Source organism: Sebastes umbrosus, chromosome 11 (assembly GCF_015220745.1).
Source record: "Sebastes umbrosus isolate fSebUmb1 chromosome 11, fSebUmb1.pri, whole genome shotgun sequence".
NCBI lineage: Eukaryota > Metazoa > Chordata > Actinopteri > Perciformes > Sebastidae > Sebastes > Sebastes umbrosus.
Genome location: NC_051279.1, coordinates 33,607,820 through 33,622,473, shown reverse-complemented (window position 1 = coordinate 33,622,473; position 14,654 = coordinate 33,607,820). Strand labels below are relative to the sequence as shown.

The 14,654-nt window shown below is 45.3% G+C and overlaps 1 protein-coding gene across 5 annotated transcripts in view; it reads left to right on the top strand.

The window, feature by feature from the left end:
• The window catches only part of ascc3 (activating signal cointegrator 1 complex subunit 3), a 206,595-nt gene that overhangs the window by 80,768 nt on the left and 111,173 nt on the right, over positions 1 to 14,654 (top strand). For all 5 annotated transcript variants that reach the window (XM_037784194.1, XM_037784195.1, XM_037784197.1 and 2 more), the window contains 2 exons: positions 1,788 to 1,991; positions 5,200 to 5,340. In XM_037784194.1, the coding sequence (XP_037640122.1) occupies positions 1,788 to 1,991; positions 5,200 to 5,340 (345 nt within the window). The remainder of the gene's footprint in view (positions 1 to 1,787; positions 1,992 to 5,199; positions 5,341 to 14,654) is intronic.

Sequence of the window (14,654 nt, the reverse complement as noted above, 5' to 3'; positions counted from 1 at the left end):
TGCCGCTGTGTGCGCACCCTGCAGCGGCAGCCTGTAGGAAACCTTCCTGAATGTTGCGGCTGCAATCCATAGCAGACGAGTAATATACTGTTTATTGTGTAATACAACAAAGAGCAGACAGGCAAAATGAAAAAGCACTGAATTCAGGTGAAGAAAAATCTAATTTTAATACAAAGATTTGTACATTAGCAGGAATGCAGCACAGCGTAGAAGTGAAAGCAGTAGAAGGTCAAAAGTTTGGGTTCAGTTTTATTTAGCTTCTCGGAGATGGACTGTGAATAAGGAGCGGTCTGAATTTAATGCAAAGATTTGTACATTAGCAGGAATGCAGCACAGCGTAGAAGTCAAATTAGTGCTCTGTTTATTTAAATGTGAAAGTGCAATAAAAAATATTTTGTCCCTAAAATCTATGAATAATCGTGATAAACAATCGTGATATCAATATTGATCAAAAATAACTGTGATGTCATTTTGGCCATTAATCTTGCAGCCCAAGTTCACAGCACTCAACACTTTTAATAATCAATTCAATGTTTAAAGGCACAATGAGTAAACACAACATTCAAAGTTAGCCCCCCCCCTTTTTCGGCGCTGTGTCTGCCATTTTCTTAGCTTCCTCTTGGATGCGTGCTTACGATCTTTCACCTGATCGCTACGATTTTCTAGAGGTTGACACCCAGAAACGTCCTGAACACAGCAACGTAAGAACCTCCAGGCAGAGGGCTGCAGATACAGACACCACCACGCCCCTTTAGGGGGTCAGAAGGGATGATTGAGAGGGATTATATACTGCACATTGTTTTTTAGGAAAACCCTGCTCTGATAAACAGTGTGTGTATTTGTGCTACGTTAGCAGCTTTAGCATTGCCGGAGGCTTCTTGCTGGCCGCCGCCGCCACACACACAGTCTGTCAGCGCGACGTAACTTTAACGAGTGTCTGTGTGTGTTGGTGGTGAGTGTGAGGTTGTTGGTGGCGTTCTAGTTGTGAACGTAGGTGTAGCAGTGTGTGTACAGTTTATTTGTCGGTGAATAAATGCTACGAAACTACAACTCCTGCGCTCCGCTAAAGCGAGCCAGAGACCGGAGCCGACTCCCTGTTTCCTGTTACTCCAGCTCCGACTCTTAAGGTGGCCGTTAAGGTGGACCAGCTTTTCTCCTTAAAGAGACGAGCCGCTCCTCTGAGCTGCTCAGCTTTTGAGTTAATTATTAACATTTCTTTTAACCGTTTTAACCGATAGCGTTAATCAGTTAAAATGCTTAATGTCAGTTAACGGTTAAACGGTTAACTATGGACATCCCTATTATGTATTGTATTTTTATATAAACACATGCTCTGTTACTCGTCCATCAAACATAAAAGCAAGATATATTACTTATAAAAAATCCCTTAATTATTACATGATATGTATTACAGATCTTTGTAATGGACTTGCATTTATACAGCACTTTTCTAGTCTTCCGACCACTCAAAGCGCTTTACACTACATGTCAGCATTCACCTATTCACACACACATTCATACACTGATGGCAGAGGCTGCTAAGATGCCAACTTTGCCCATCAGGATCTAATCTAAATACACATTCACACAAGGCTATGCCTTCGGGAGTAATTTGGGGTTAAATGTCGTGCTCAAGGACACATTGACATGTGACCCGGAGCAGCCGGGGATCGAACCACCGAGCTTCCGATTGGTGGACAACCTGTTCTACCCTCTGAGTCACAGCCGCCCCATAATATGAGTATATTTCAACTATTAACCCTTTCCTTCCCTGACTGTTTGCTCAGATCGGGCAGCTGGTGTTCAAGGGGATGAAGCGTCTAAACAGGATCCAGTCTCTGGTGTTCGAGACGGCCTACAACACCAACGAGAACCTTCTCATCTGCGCTCCAACTGGAGCCGGCAAGACCAACATCGCCATGCTGACCGTCCTCCACGAGATCCACCAGCACCTGCAGCCTGGGGGTGTCATCAAGAAGGATGAATTCAAGGTCTGACGCTGACACGCACACGCACACACACTGGGGATAGGGTGGATATGGATGAGTTTGATTACATATTACACTGGTTGTTTGTAAGAAGTCTTCTACCTGGACTGACTGTAACATGTCCGCCTGGCTGTCACAATGTAAAAGAGTTTCAGTGTAATGTTTAAGACTGTCTGTGATACTTGCTTAATATCTCCAGTGTTACTGAGAGTCTCTCAACATGCCTCATGGAGATTAAGCGTGCTCCTCGCTGGGACTCACACACCCCATGCAGAGATTCCGATTTGATCCTCGGAGCTTTACATGCTGGGAATCAGGCAGCGTTTAAATGGGAGCTTTCTGCTAGTTTAGAGTGGAGGAGAGCTGGATTTCCTTGATTGTGTTTCCTCCGAGAGGCTTCGTGTTTTGCTGATTTGTGCAGCGTTTTTTTTCAGTTAACCTCAATGGTGGTCTTTACCAGTATTTGGTTCTTAAGTATTTAATTGTGTTTTCTTCAGTGTAAAATTATCAGATTTATTAATCTAAACTAATCTACATTTAGCATTCAAACATTGGCTAATAATGTTAAACCCAAACTAAAACAATGAATGATAAACAATGAATAATGCTCAACATCTTCCAAGTTTCCCACTACAAAGAGAAATACCAGGTTTGGAGTAGATATTCTACAGATCAGCCTACCTACCTGTCTGCCTACCTGCCTACCTGTCTGTCAGCCTACCCACCTGTCTGCCTACCTACCTGTCTGCCTACCTGTCTGCCTATCTGTCTGCCTACCTGTCTGCCTACCTACCTGTCTGCCTACCTGTCTGCCTATCTGTCTGCCTATCTGTCTGCCTACCTGTCTGCCTACCCACCTGTCTGCCTACCTGTCTGCCTACCCACCTGTCTGCCTACCTACCTGTCTGCCTACCTGTCTACCTACCTGTCTGCCTACCTGTCTGCCTACCTGTCTGCATATCTGTCTGCCTACCTGTCTGCCTACCCACCTGTCTGCCTACCCACCTGTCTGCCTACCTACCTGTCTGCCTACCTGTCTGCCTACCTGTCTGCCTACCTGTCTACCTACCTGTCTGCCTACCTGTCTACCCACCTGTCTGCCTACCCACCTGTCTGCCTACCTACCTGTCTGCCTACCTGTCTGCCTACCTGTCTACCTACCTGTCTGCCTACCTGTCTGCCTACCTGCCTGCCTACCTGTCTGCCTACCTGTCTGCCTACCTACCTGTCTGCCTACCCACCTGTCTGCCTACCTGTCTGCCTACCTACCTGTCTGCCTACCCACCTGTCTGCCTACCTGTCCACCTACCTGTCTGCCTACCTACCTGTCTGCCTGCCTACATACCTGTCCGCCTACCTACCTGTCTGCCTGCCTACCTACCTGTCTGCCGGCCTACCTACCTGTCTGCCGGCCTACCTGTCTGCCGGCCTACCTACCTGTCTGCCTACCCACCTGTCTGCCTACCCACCTGTCTGCCTACCTGTCTGCCTACCCACCTGTCTGCCTACCCACCTGTCTGCCTACCTGTCCACCTACCTGTCTGCCTACCTACCTGTCTGCCTGCCTACATACCTGTCCGCCTACCTACCTGTCTGCCTGCCTACCTACCTGTCTGCCGGCCTACCTGTCTGCCAGCCTACCTACCTGTCTGCCTACCCACCTGTCTGCCTACCTGTCTGCCTACCTACCTGTCTGCCTACCCGTCTGTCAGCCTACCCACTTGTCTGCCTACCTACCTGTCTGCCTACCTGTCTGCCTACCTATCTGTCTGCCTACCTGTCTGCCTACCTACCTGTATGTCTACCCACCTGTCTGCCTACCTGTCTGTCTACCTACCTGTCTGCCTACCTGTCTGCCTGCCTACCTGTCTGCCTACCTGTCCTACCTGTCTGCCTGCCTACCTGCCTGCCTGCCTACCTGTCTGCCTACCTGTCTGCCTACCTGTCCGCCTACCTGTCCGCCTACCTGTCCGCCTGCCTACCTGTCTGCCTACCTGTCCGCCTACCTACAGTATATCTTCCTACCTAAAGAACACATACAGTCCGCTCTGGTATGTCCTGAGCTGATCCACACAATCAGGATTGTGGCCAGTTCAGTCATTTTAATGGATCGTCCCAGTTGTACAGTATCCTGACTGCTATGTATTGTTAGTGTACTGTGGTGCTGAGGCAGGTCTGTGATGTGACGTAGTGGTAAAGCAAACATCCTCACAACTGTCATCACGTTTTGCTGCATGAAAATACATGACGTGGCCTTTTTCCCGCCCACTTTAAACCGGTGAAAAGATAAAACAGCATAGACAGCATATAAACTGTTATTATTATTAGTAGTAGTAGTATTTTGACCACATCACAAACTGATATCTAGGTTTTTGAGGGGCTTTAATGCAGAGCTGTTCAGCTGTCAACATTTAAAATGCTTTACTGATTTGAAAGTTGTCCCATTGTAGGCCAAGTGTGCACTGTGCACTGTGCACACTTGTATTGTGTAGGCAAAAAAGATACTCCATATTAAAGGACTCAAATGGGAGTTAAAAAAAAGCCTGATTGAGAAAGCCTTCCGTACAGTATCTCCATTTCACCCAACCTACATTCCTTTGGTTCTACCTCAGGTGTGTCTGCCTTCTCACCTGACCATTAGATAGACTGCTTCCATGTGTGCGTGTTGTTTCACTAGTTTATTATGAATACCTTGATTTTGAAAAATAGAAGACGACAGTGGTCAAAATTAAATGCAGCAAGAATCGGTAAATAGGATCTAAAATATATGCACACAAAGTCAGCTATTGGCAGTGTAGTCTAAAAATATTGGTTCGCCTTCATAAACCCATCGAGTCAAATCCTAACGCACACGCAGATAAATAATTCAGACATCCAAAAGGCTTTGTTCTCTTTCATGAAGGCTTACACACACACACACACACACACACACATGCTCACGCACGGCGTTGCACAGTTCCAGCCCGTGACGAAAGCCAGTTTTCATACATCACCATTAAACTTTACCATGCAAGTGGCTGGCATCATATTTTTCAATAAATTGTGATTTGTGCTGGTTGCCAGGGAACAAATGATCCCGCCTGTGTTTGCTCATTTATCACCACAGTGTCCTTCCAGTCCCACTCTCCTGTACCCCCCCCCCAAACACCCACCCCTATATGTTCTCTGTCCCACAGTATTCATCTCTTTGTCGCTCTCCCTCTCCCTGTAGATCATATATGTGGCTCCCATGAAGGCCTTGGCAGCTGAGATGACTAATTACTTCAGTAAGCGGTTGGAGCCACTGGGCATCACTGTTAAAGAACTCACTGGAGACATGCAGCTAACCAAAGGAGAGATCCTACGAACACAGGTACGCATGCACTCTCTCTCTCTCTCTCTCTCTCTCTCTCTCTCTGTTCAAACTAAGGGTCCAAAAAGCAGTCCCTCCTCCAGGTTCCCTCTGCTCCAGATGGATGTTCTCTAGCACCCCCAAGTGGATTGAATTGTGACATTTATTGGAGAAATTCCATCATTTATTTATTCTCCAAAATGCATCAGTTGCATCAGCCAGTTACTAGTCATAAGTGTAATTCAACCAGATGTCTAATTGAATTGTTATCAACTGCCGAGCTATGGATTTACAGTTGCTTTCAAACAGAGAACAAATGATGAAAAGGCCTGCTATAAACACTCGGGAGTGAAAGTCAAGTCCATTTTAAGGGGCTTCACAATCTGTACAGCATGCAACACCCTCTGTCCTTAGACCCCCCCAAACCCACCAAACAATGGGGGAAAATGGAAGAAACATTCAAATTCATTTTATAGATAGATTGTAAATATAGGAAGAATATGGATTCAGGAGGACATCAAGCGACTTCCAGGTGTCACCAAACTCATAGGACCTGAACCACATGAGGACCTGGGAGGAAGAGGGTAGACTACACAAACACACAAGTGGCAAAGCTCAAGCACAGCATCCACACAGATAGGAGAACAGAAACAAACACAAAGAAAGAGAGCGAGCGAGAGAAAGACAAGGACAACATGCACACAAGGGACAAAGAGAGAGACAAGTGGAGAGGCCGAGGCTCCTGGAGACAAAGATCCAGATCCAAAACATGTGGAATGAGGCACCGACGGCCAGAGGAGACCGAAAGGTCCCAGGACGGCCAATAGATAGAGACACAGCTTGGACGCTCAAGTGCTTGTGGGACAGAAACAACAGAGACATGCAGACTAAACAGAGTAACTGAGACTGAGAGGGACCTGCCGGAAGGATAATGACAACAACAAGGCCTGAAGAAATCAAAGAATAAGCAACTAACTGAAAGTTTACAGTCAGATGGTCTGATGTCAGCAGGGAGGTTATTCCAGAGGAAGGGGACACAGGACTGGACAGGACAAAGGAAAAAGCCCTGCAGCCTGGGGACAGACAGGAGCCCTGTATTTTGAGGGCGGAGAGCACTGGATGGCTTGAAAGCTTGTTGTTTAAAGGTATAATAATAGAATATGTAACCGAGAGGGAGAGAGGGAGAGAGAAGCAATGGTCTATAGAGTGAATGAAGAGAGGGAGCAGCGTAAGTGAGAAAAAAGAAGTGAATCAGAGAAATAAAATGTTTTTTTTCTGATTGTTTCACCACGGTTACGTGTAAAGCACAAATAAACACACCCACACCTCCACACACCTCCACACAACCCTCTGAAGGTGCCACGTTGGCGGATTTTGAATGAGTGCAGCCGGAGGGCAGACTGTCCTCTCTGCTCGGTGTGTGTGGTTCAGCGCCGCTCTCGGTCAAACTGACACACTGAGAGGCAGAGGAGCAGGGAGACGCTGTCTGGAGCACACGCCGACACACCCTCACTCCCAACTCGTCAAATACCGCCGCTCGGTCAGTGCCGACACACGGGGTACCCCTCTTGCGTTACTTTGGACAGACCAGGGACGGTGTGTCAATATACGCCCGTTTTATTCATAGTGTCCTTTCAAAATAAACTTGTGTTTTTACAGGAAGTTTTGTACAGGGGTTTATTTATTGTTCTTACATTGATCATGTCTCTATACAAATGTCACTTTTAGGTTTACAAAGTGTCAAAGAAAAGCCCAAACGTCCAAAAGAGGCTCCATATTTCAGGAGCACTGTGGGTTATATAAATTGCTTTGAGTCAGAAAAATTCTTCAATCCACAAAAATGATTCGGCCCAGAGCAGCCATCGTTTAAGTGTACCAATACAACCAACTTTACTGTCTGCCATACAGTTTTGGAACGTCGGAGGACATCTTGTGCTGTTAAGCGTCTTCGAGTTCCTGAAAAGCGCTATATAAGTCAAATTTATTATTATTATTATTATTATAATGATGATCCTCTGGAGCACTTCAGAAGTGAAACAAAATGGTTTTGGATGAGCCAAGTTCTGAACACACATGAAACCCAGAAGCAAAGGCTACTGAAGTAATTTCATGCAACACCTCCACTCCCTCTGTGAGTAAGCCCATACTTCTTATGGATCCTGCAGTCTTTCCTCCTCCTTCCAAGTGACAAACAGTGCCATGGTGAGCTGCCGCAGTCCTTCTGAAGTTCCTGGAAAAGGGCACATAACACACAGATCATAGTATCACTGACACTGCCACGAGCTGTTCCTATATATACTATACTGCTGGGATAGAGAACGTCTGGAGGGAACTTCTTCTACATTTTGATGGTCAAAGCTCACTGTGACCTCACAAAACATGTCTCGAATGGAAAAGAGAAGAAATTAGCGTACAATGTCCTAAAATGTACAGTGTAGGTTTTCAGCTGCACAATATTAGATTTTTACTGATATCCGATATGCTGATATTTACCGAATCATTTTGATGCTTATATACGGAGATATTTTTTTCCCCAGCTGATTTTGAGAACATCAAGTCTCTCTTGTAGTATACTGTTCACAGTCCAGCCATATACGAGGTTTCAACCTGGTCTTGTCCTACATTCTGTAGAATTACAGATTTATTTATCTATCACTCAAGGTCACATGTTCAAAGCAGCACTTTTATCTACACTTAGTAGTAGTTACCATGGTTACAGTTTAGTAAAGACAAGATCAAATAGACACTTGATCAGAAGGCTGATAGTGTCTGTGCTGGTATCAGAATGAGAAGAGGAGCTGGTCAGGGAACTGAACAGAGACTGGAGGGACAACTTGTGCTTTGCTTCTTTTATCATCAGAGGTTTTAAACGTGACGGTTACCAGTTTCTAAACGTGCCACAGCACCTTTGCAGATCATGCACTCATGTAGTTATTGACACAAGAGATCTCTTGTCATGTTATGCCTAGTTCACGGTGCATGTCTTTAGCCCAGGATTCCACTACAGTTTTTGGAGTTCCCCAACTAAACCCTCAGAGGCAGATCTGCGTTTGCTCTGCGTTCGGTAATCGGTGCTCGAGCGCTATGTGTGAACGGTTCAAAGACGTGAGCCGAGAGTATCGCTGATGCATCGCAGATATCCATCAGGCTGAATATCTGGACCTGTCGGGGGTCTGTCAGGGAGCTACAGCCAATGAGAGCGCAAGACACGGGTTGAGGGGAAACCTGGGGGGGGGGGGTCGCAAGACACGGGTTGAGGGGAAACATGGGGGAGGGGTCGCAAGACACGGGTTGAGGGGAAACATGGGGGGGTCGCAAGACACGGGTTGAGGGGGAACCTGGGGGGGTCGCAAGACACGGGTTGAGGGGAAACATGGGGGAGGGGTCGCAAGACACGGGTTGAGGGGAAACATGGGGGAGGGGTCGCAAGACACGGGTTGAGGAAAAACATGGGGGAGGGGTCGCAAGACACGGGTTGAGGGGAAACATGGGGGAGGGGTCGCAAGACACGGGTTGAGGGGAAACATGGGGGGGTTGCAAGACACAGGTTGAGGGGAAACATGGGGGAAGTGGCGCAAGACACGGGTTGAGGAGAAACCTGGTGGGGGGTCGCAAGACACGGGTTGAGGGGAAACGGGGGGGGGGGTCGCAAGACACGGGTTGATGGGAAACATGGGGGAGGGGTCGCAAGACACGGGTTGAGGGGAAACATGGGGGAGGGGTCGCAAGACACGGGTTGAGGAGAAACCTGGGGGGGGTCGCAAGACACGGGTTGAGGGGAAACATGGGGGAGGGGTCGCAAGACACGGGTTGAGGGGAAACATGGGGGAGGGGTCGCAAGACACGGGTTGAGGAGAAACCTGGGGGGGGTCGCAAGACACGGGTTGAGGGGAAACCTGGGGGGGGTCGCAAGACACGGTTGAGGGGAAACCTGGGGGGGGTCGCAAGGCACGGTTTGAGGAGAAACCTGGGGAATGGGTCACAAGACACGGGTTGAGGAGAAACCTGGGGGGGGTCGCAAGACACGGGTTGAGGAGAAACCTTGGGCTACAGGGGGTCACCTGTAGCAGGAATTTAACTGCATTTGTTATATTTACAAGACGGAGCAAAGTTGTTATTGCACCTAAAAATAGAAAAATATTAAATACGTGTAGAAACAAGTTATTTTGTCAACAAGCACAACTACAAGGAAAGTTCAGCAGATTGCTTGAACAAGAGAAAGTGTGTCTAGTGAGTGGCGTAACGTTATTTATCGTGTCACTACTCTCACGTGTGCTTTCCTGACAAAACGTTGTTTGTATACCAGACGTACTTATCAGGGATTCTTCCTGGTGACACATCTCGTAGTGTGAGACCCTGTCGCCTGTCATGAAGTGTGAAAACCACAACGATTTCATTTAAACAATATTCAGGCCCTTGTGAAGAGTAGAGAAGTGAAATACAAACAGAGAAGTAGAGATCTCCTGAGCCAATCTTAAAGACTTTAATGGATCAAATCCAATCAAATGCAGATCCATTCTGTGCTGTGTTTTGTCCACCTCTCCCTTACAACAGACAGGCTCTACAGTGTGACAGTTAATCCGGATGTCTGAGTAAGAAGTAGAGTATTGCAAATGTTAAAAATGAGTCGGGGGCAGTGTGAATGACTCGGGAGTTTTCAGAGTCGGATAGAGAAAATACATGGATTCACTAAACTGTAACAAATCTGTTATCTCTCCTCTGTTTCTCATCAGCGAAGAGCATTGTACGTACAGTATGTACAGTGAATGTATCTCCTAACAAGTACTGTGTGTGTGTCACAGTCTGATATCTCTTCTTCCTCTGAACCATAGAGCTCCATTGTTGTTAAAAACGCATCAATGAGCCTCACTGTGTCACTGGCTGACATCTTCCTTCATCACCATGAACACACACACTGGACTTTATTCTGACTCAACCCCACACACACCGTCCTGCTGCCACTAATACTCACTAGAGCACCAAATATGGAGTAATCCGCCACTGAAAATAGTCCCCAACAAAGAAACTATTTCCTCCTGAGTAATTCTTGCTTCAGACTACTGTGACCAGCTGTTTTGGGGAAAATACAGAGCATATTTATTTATTTGCTGACAATAACAATAATATAGAATAACAGCAGTTCTTATAGCTGAAGTAGGTAGATTGGAGCAAATATGATTTAAAAAAGTTATTTTTATAAAACGGTCGCTATATCGTGACAGTAGTACATGAAACAGGTAACCTGAAAAAAATCATGTCCCTCTGTGTCCTCCGGTGCTCCTAACGGCATCTGCAAGATTTTACAGACTGGAGGAAAACAAGCAGTAAGAGCTGATCTGAGGTCTGCTGTCCATCTGCTGTCTCTGAGAGCTGTCTGTCATTCACTTGCGAACTCCAATCAAACGGTCAAACTAGGTAGCGCTGATCAAATATGAATCAATATTCTGTTACGTTAATGCCTATTTCTCTCCTCACATGTTCTCAGAATCATCTTGTAGAGCACGGTTTAGCTGTAAAATGAGAAAGTTTGTGACGCCGCCGCCGCCATTGTGAAATCTGGTGAAGGAACGCCAAGTTCCGGTCACATTACCGGAGCACAGCCAATAGGAATGCTCTCTCTCTCTCTCTCTGAAATGACCTGTGATTGGTGAAAGTGTCCTGTCGCGGACTAGATGTTCTAAAGCCTGAAAACAGAGCCATGAGGAGGAGCAGAAGTCTAGTTTTCTCTCAGAACACTTGAATTATAATATGCTGAAAGGTTATTATGGGATTTTTGCGCAATGATGCCAAAAATATACTGCCTACTGGAGCTTTGATGCATGGTGGTGCAACCAACTTAGTAAATGGTCTGGGAAACTCCATGATACATTACTGTCTTTAAATGAGGGATTAACCTATACAAAATAATAATAATGGTTGAACTATTACGTAAATTAAAGCTTATTATGCATGGACAATTATCCTACAGAAATGATACCATTATGAGGGCCAATACAGATGTAAAACATTTTCTTCTCAGTCTCCTGAATAGGACTGTCCAACCACTCTTTAACAGTGTGCCTCTTTTTTAAGGAGCCTAAGTGATGAGAATAATTGCATTCAGTTGTTGAGTTCACTTTGTCAGTCAGTTAGTTTTATTTCAGTTGAGTGTCAAATGGGTTGTTCAGGTACTTCAGTACTGAGCAGCAGATGAAGTACACATTTTGTGTTTTTGTGGGGTTTTATTGATGGAACGTGTGAATTGAACCTTACGCGGCCCGTCGGGCCTAAGTTAACTCCCCGCCGGGCTCAGTTGCATCAGGTTTTTTTTTGTTGTGTTGTTTTTTTAAAACTAAAATGTGTTATACAAGTATAAACTCCTTTGTGGAGTGGGTAGGTTGTGTGAGTAAGGTTAGTGAGTGCATAATCGAGAGAGGGAGTGACAGTGTATGTAAAGGTAGCAGTAACGTTGTAGCCGTGAACGTAGCAGTGCAGTGTGTGTGATGGTAGCAGTAACGTTGTAGATGTGAATGTAGCAGTGCATTGTGTGTGATGGTAGCAGTAAAATTGTAGCTGTGGACGTAGCAGTGCAGTGTGTGTAAAGGTAGCAGTAACGTTGTAGATGTGAACGTAGCAGTGCAGTGTGTGTAAAGGTAGCAGTAACGTTGTAGATGTGAACGTAGCAGTGCAGTGTGTGTGATGGTAGCAGTAACGTTGTATATGTGAACGTAGCAGTGCAGTGTGTGTGATAGTGTGTGTGATGGTAGCAGTAACGTTGTAGCTGTGAACGTAGCAGTGCAGTGTGTGTGATGGTAGCAGTAACGTTATAGCTGTGAATGTAGCAGTGCATTGTGTGTGATGGTAGCAGTAAAATTGTAGCTGTGGACGTAGCAGTGCAGTGTGTGTAAAGGTAGCAGTAACGTTGTAGATGTGAACGTAGCAGTGCAGTGTGTGTGATGGTAGCAGTAACGTTGTAGATGTGAACGTAGCAGTGCAGTGTGTGTAAAGGTAGCAGTAACGTTGTAGATGTGAACGTAGCAGTGCAGTGTGTGTGATGGTAGCAGTAACGTTGTATATGTGAACGTAGCAGTGCAGTGTGTGTGATAGTGTGTGTGTGATGGTAGCAGTAACGTTATAGCTGTGAACGTAGCAGTGCAGTGTGTGTGATGGTAGCAGTAACGTTGTAGCTGTGAACGTAGCAGTGCAGTGTGTGTGATGGTAGCAGTAACGTTGTAGCTGTGAACGTAGCAATGCAGTGTGTGTGATGGTAGCAGTAACGTTGTAGCTGTGAACGTAGCAGTGCAGTGTGTGTGATGGTAGCAGTAACGTTGTAGCTGTGAACATAGCAGTGCAGTGTGTGTGATGGTAGCAGTAACGTTATAGCTGTGAACGTAGCAGTGCAGTGTGTGTACAGTATATTTGTCAGTGAATAAATGCTACAACTCCTCAGACCCGAGACAAGTTCCCGTGTCTTTCTTGGGGTTAGCCTCTAAGTTGGAGACAACTTAAGGTGGGCCGCCGGGCCGAACAACTTTTCTGGCGGAAATCCTGTTGGAGAGAGTGCCAGAATTTCCTTTACAGCTGTAGGAAGAGGATGGATTTATTACAATGAGGCCAAAGAAAGGGGGATGAAAGCTGCGGTTTGAGCACATATTTAGTGAGAGAACCCGGCTCCTCCAGCTCAGGGGGAAGCAGAGATTGGTAGATCCAGCCTGAAAGACTGGGAAGGTTGGAAAAACATGCATATCTGTTAAATCCAAAAGAGTTGGATTTGAGAGATTGCACAGCTTAGAGTCAAAGTTTATAAGCCTGTGGGACTTGTGAATAGAGAAAAGGAGGTTGGGGTTGGGTGTGTGTAGGGGGTGGTGGCGGCAGGAGGTGGGGTTTATTTCTATGAAATGAGGCCAATTCCAGCTAATCTGAAGGTGTATTAAAGTTGCATTTCTGTCAGGTCATGTGAAAAGATTTCACAAAGAGAATGATTAGTCAGATTCACTGCAGCTCTGCAGCACTCCTCTGTCTCTCTTTCACTTATCCTCCTTCACTTTTTCCCTCTCTCTTCCGTCCAGTCGGCTGTTAGTGTCGGTACATTTCCACAGAGCGTTTGAGTGAACAGGGCTGTCCACGTTTAACAGGCCGAAGTGATGCCACGCACTGTAACCTTGGTTGTCTCCTGTCTCTCCTCAAAGTCCACACCACTTCTTTCATCATGCCCTTTTGATGTAAATGCTAGAGTGGGGGCTCTGGCATGACTTCAACCACTCACAATGTGTATGAGGAGGGAAGGAAGGAGAACTGAAGCATCAAAACTCCTAGTATTAAGAGCTTATCTAATGTCAGGGTCATTATACAACACGTTAGTGTGAAAGGAAAAATATAACTAAAAATAACACTTTTACACGTTACAGAGACACACGGTAAAATAATACTTTAACACGTTACAGAGACACACGGTAAAATAATACTTTAACACGTTACAGAGACACACGGTAAAATAATACTTCAACACGTTACAGAGGCACACGGTAAAATAACACTTCAACACGTTACAGAGACACACGGTAAAATAATACTTCAACACGTTACACACGGTAAAATAACACTTCAACACGTTACAGAGACACACGGTAAAATAATACTTCAACACGTTACAGAGACACACGGTAAAATAACACTTCAACACGTTACAGAGACACACGGTAAAATAATACTTCAACACGTTACAGAGACACACGGTAAAATAATACTTCAACACGTTACAGAGACACACAGTAAAATAACACTTCAACACGTTACAGAGACACACGGTAAAATAATACTTCAACACGTTACAGAGACACACGGTAAAATAACACTTCAACACGTTACAGAGACACACGGTAAAATAATACTTCAATACGTTACAGAGACTCACGGTAAAATAATACTTTAACATGTTACAGAGACACACTGTAAAATAATACTTCAACACGTTACAGAGACACACGGTAAAATAATACTTTAACATGTTACAGAGACACACTGTAAAATAATACTTCAACACGTTACAGAGACACACGGTAAAATAATACTTTAACACTTTACAGAGACACACTGTAAAATAATACTTTAACATGTTACAGAGACACACGGTAAAATAATACTTTAACATGTTACAGAGACACACTGTAAAATAATACTTCAACACGTTACAGAGACACACGGTAAAATAATACTTAAACATGTTACAGAGACACACTGTAAAATAATACTTCAACACGTTACAGAGACACACGGTAAAATAATACTTTAACACGTTACAGAGACACACTGTAAAATAATACTTCAATACGTTACAGAGACACACGGTAAAATAA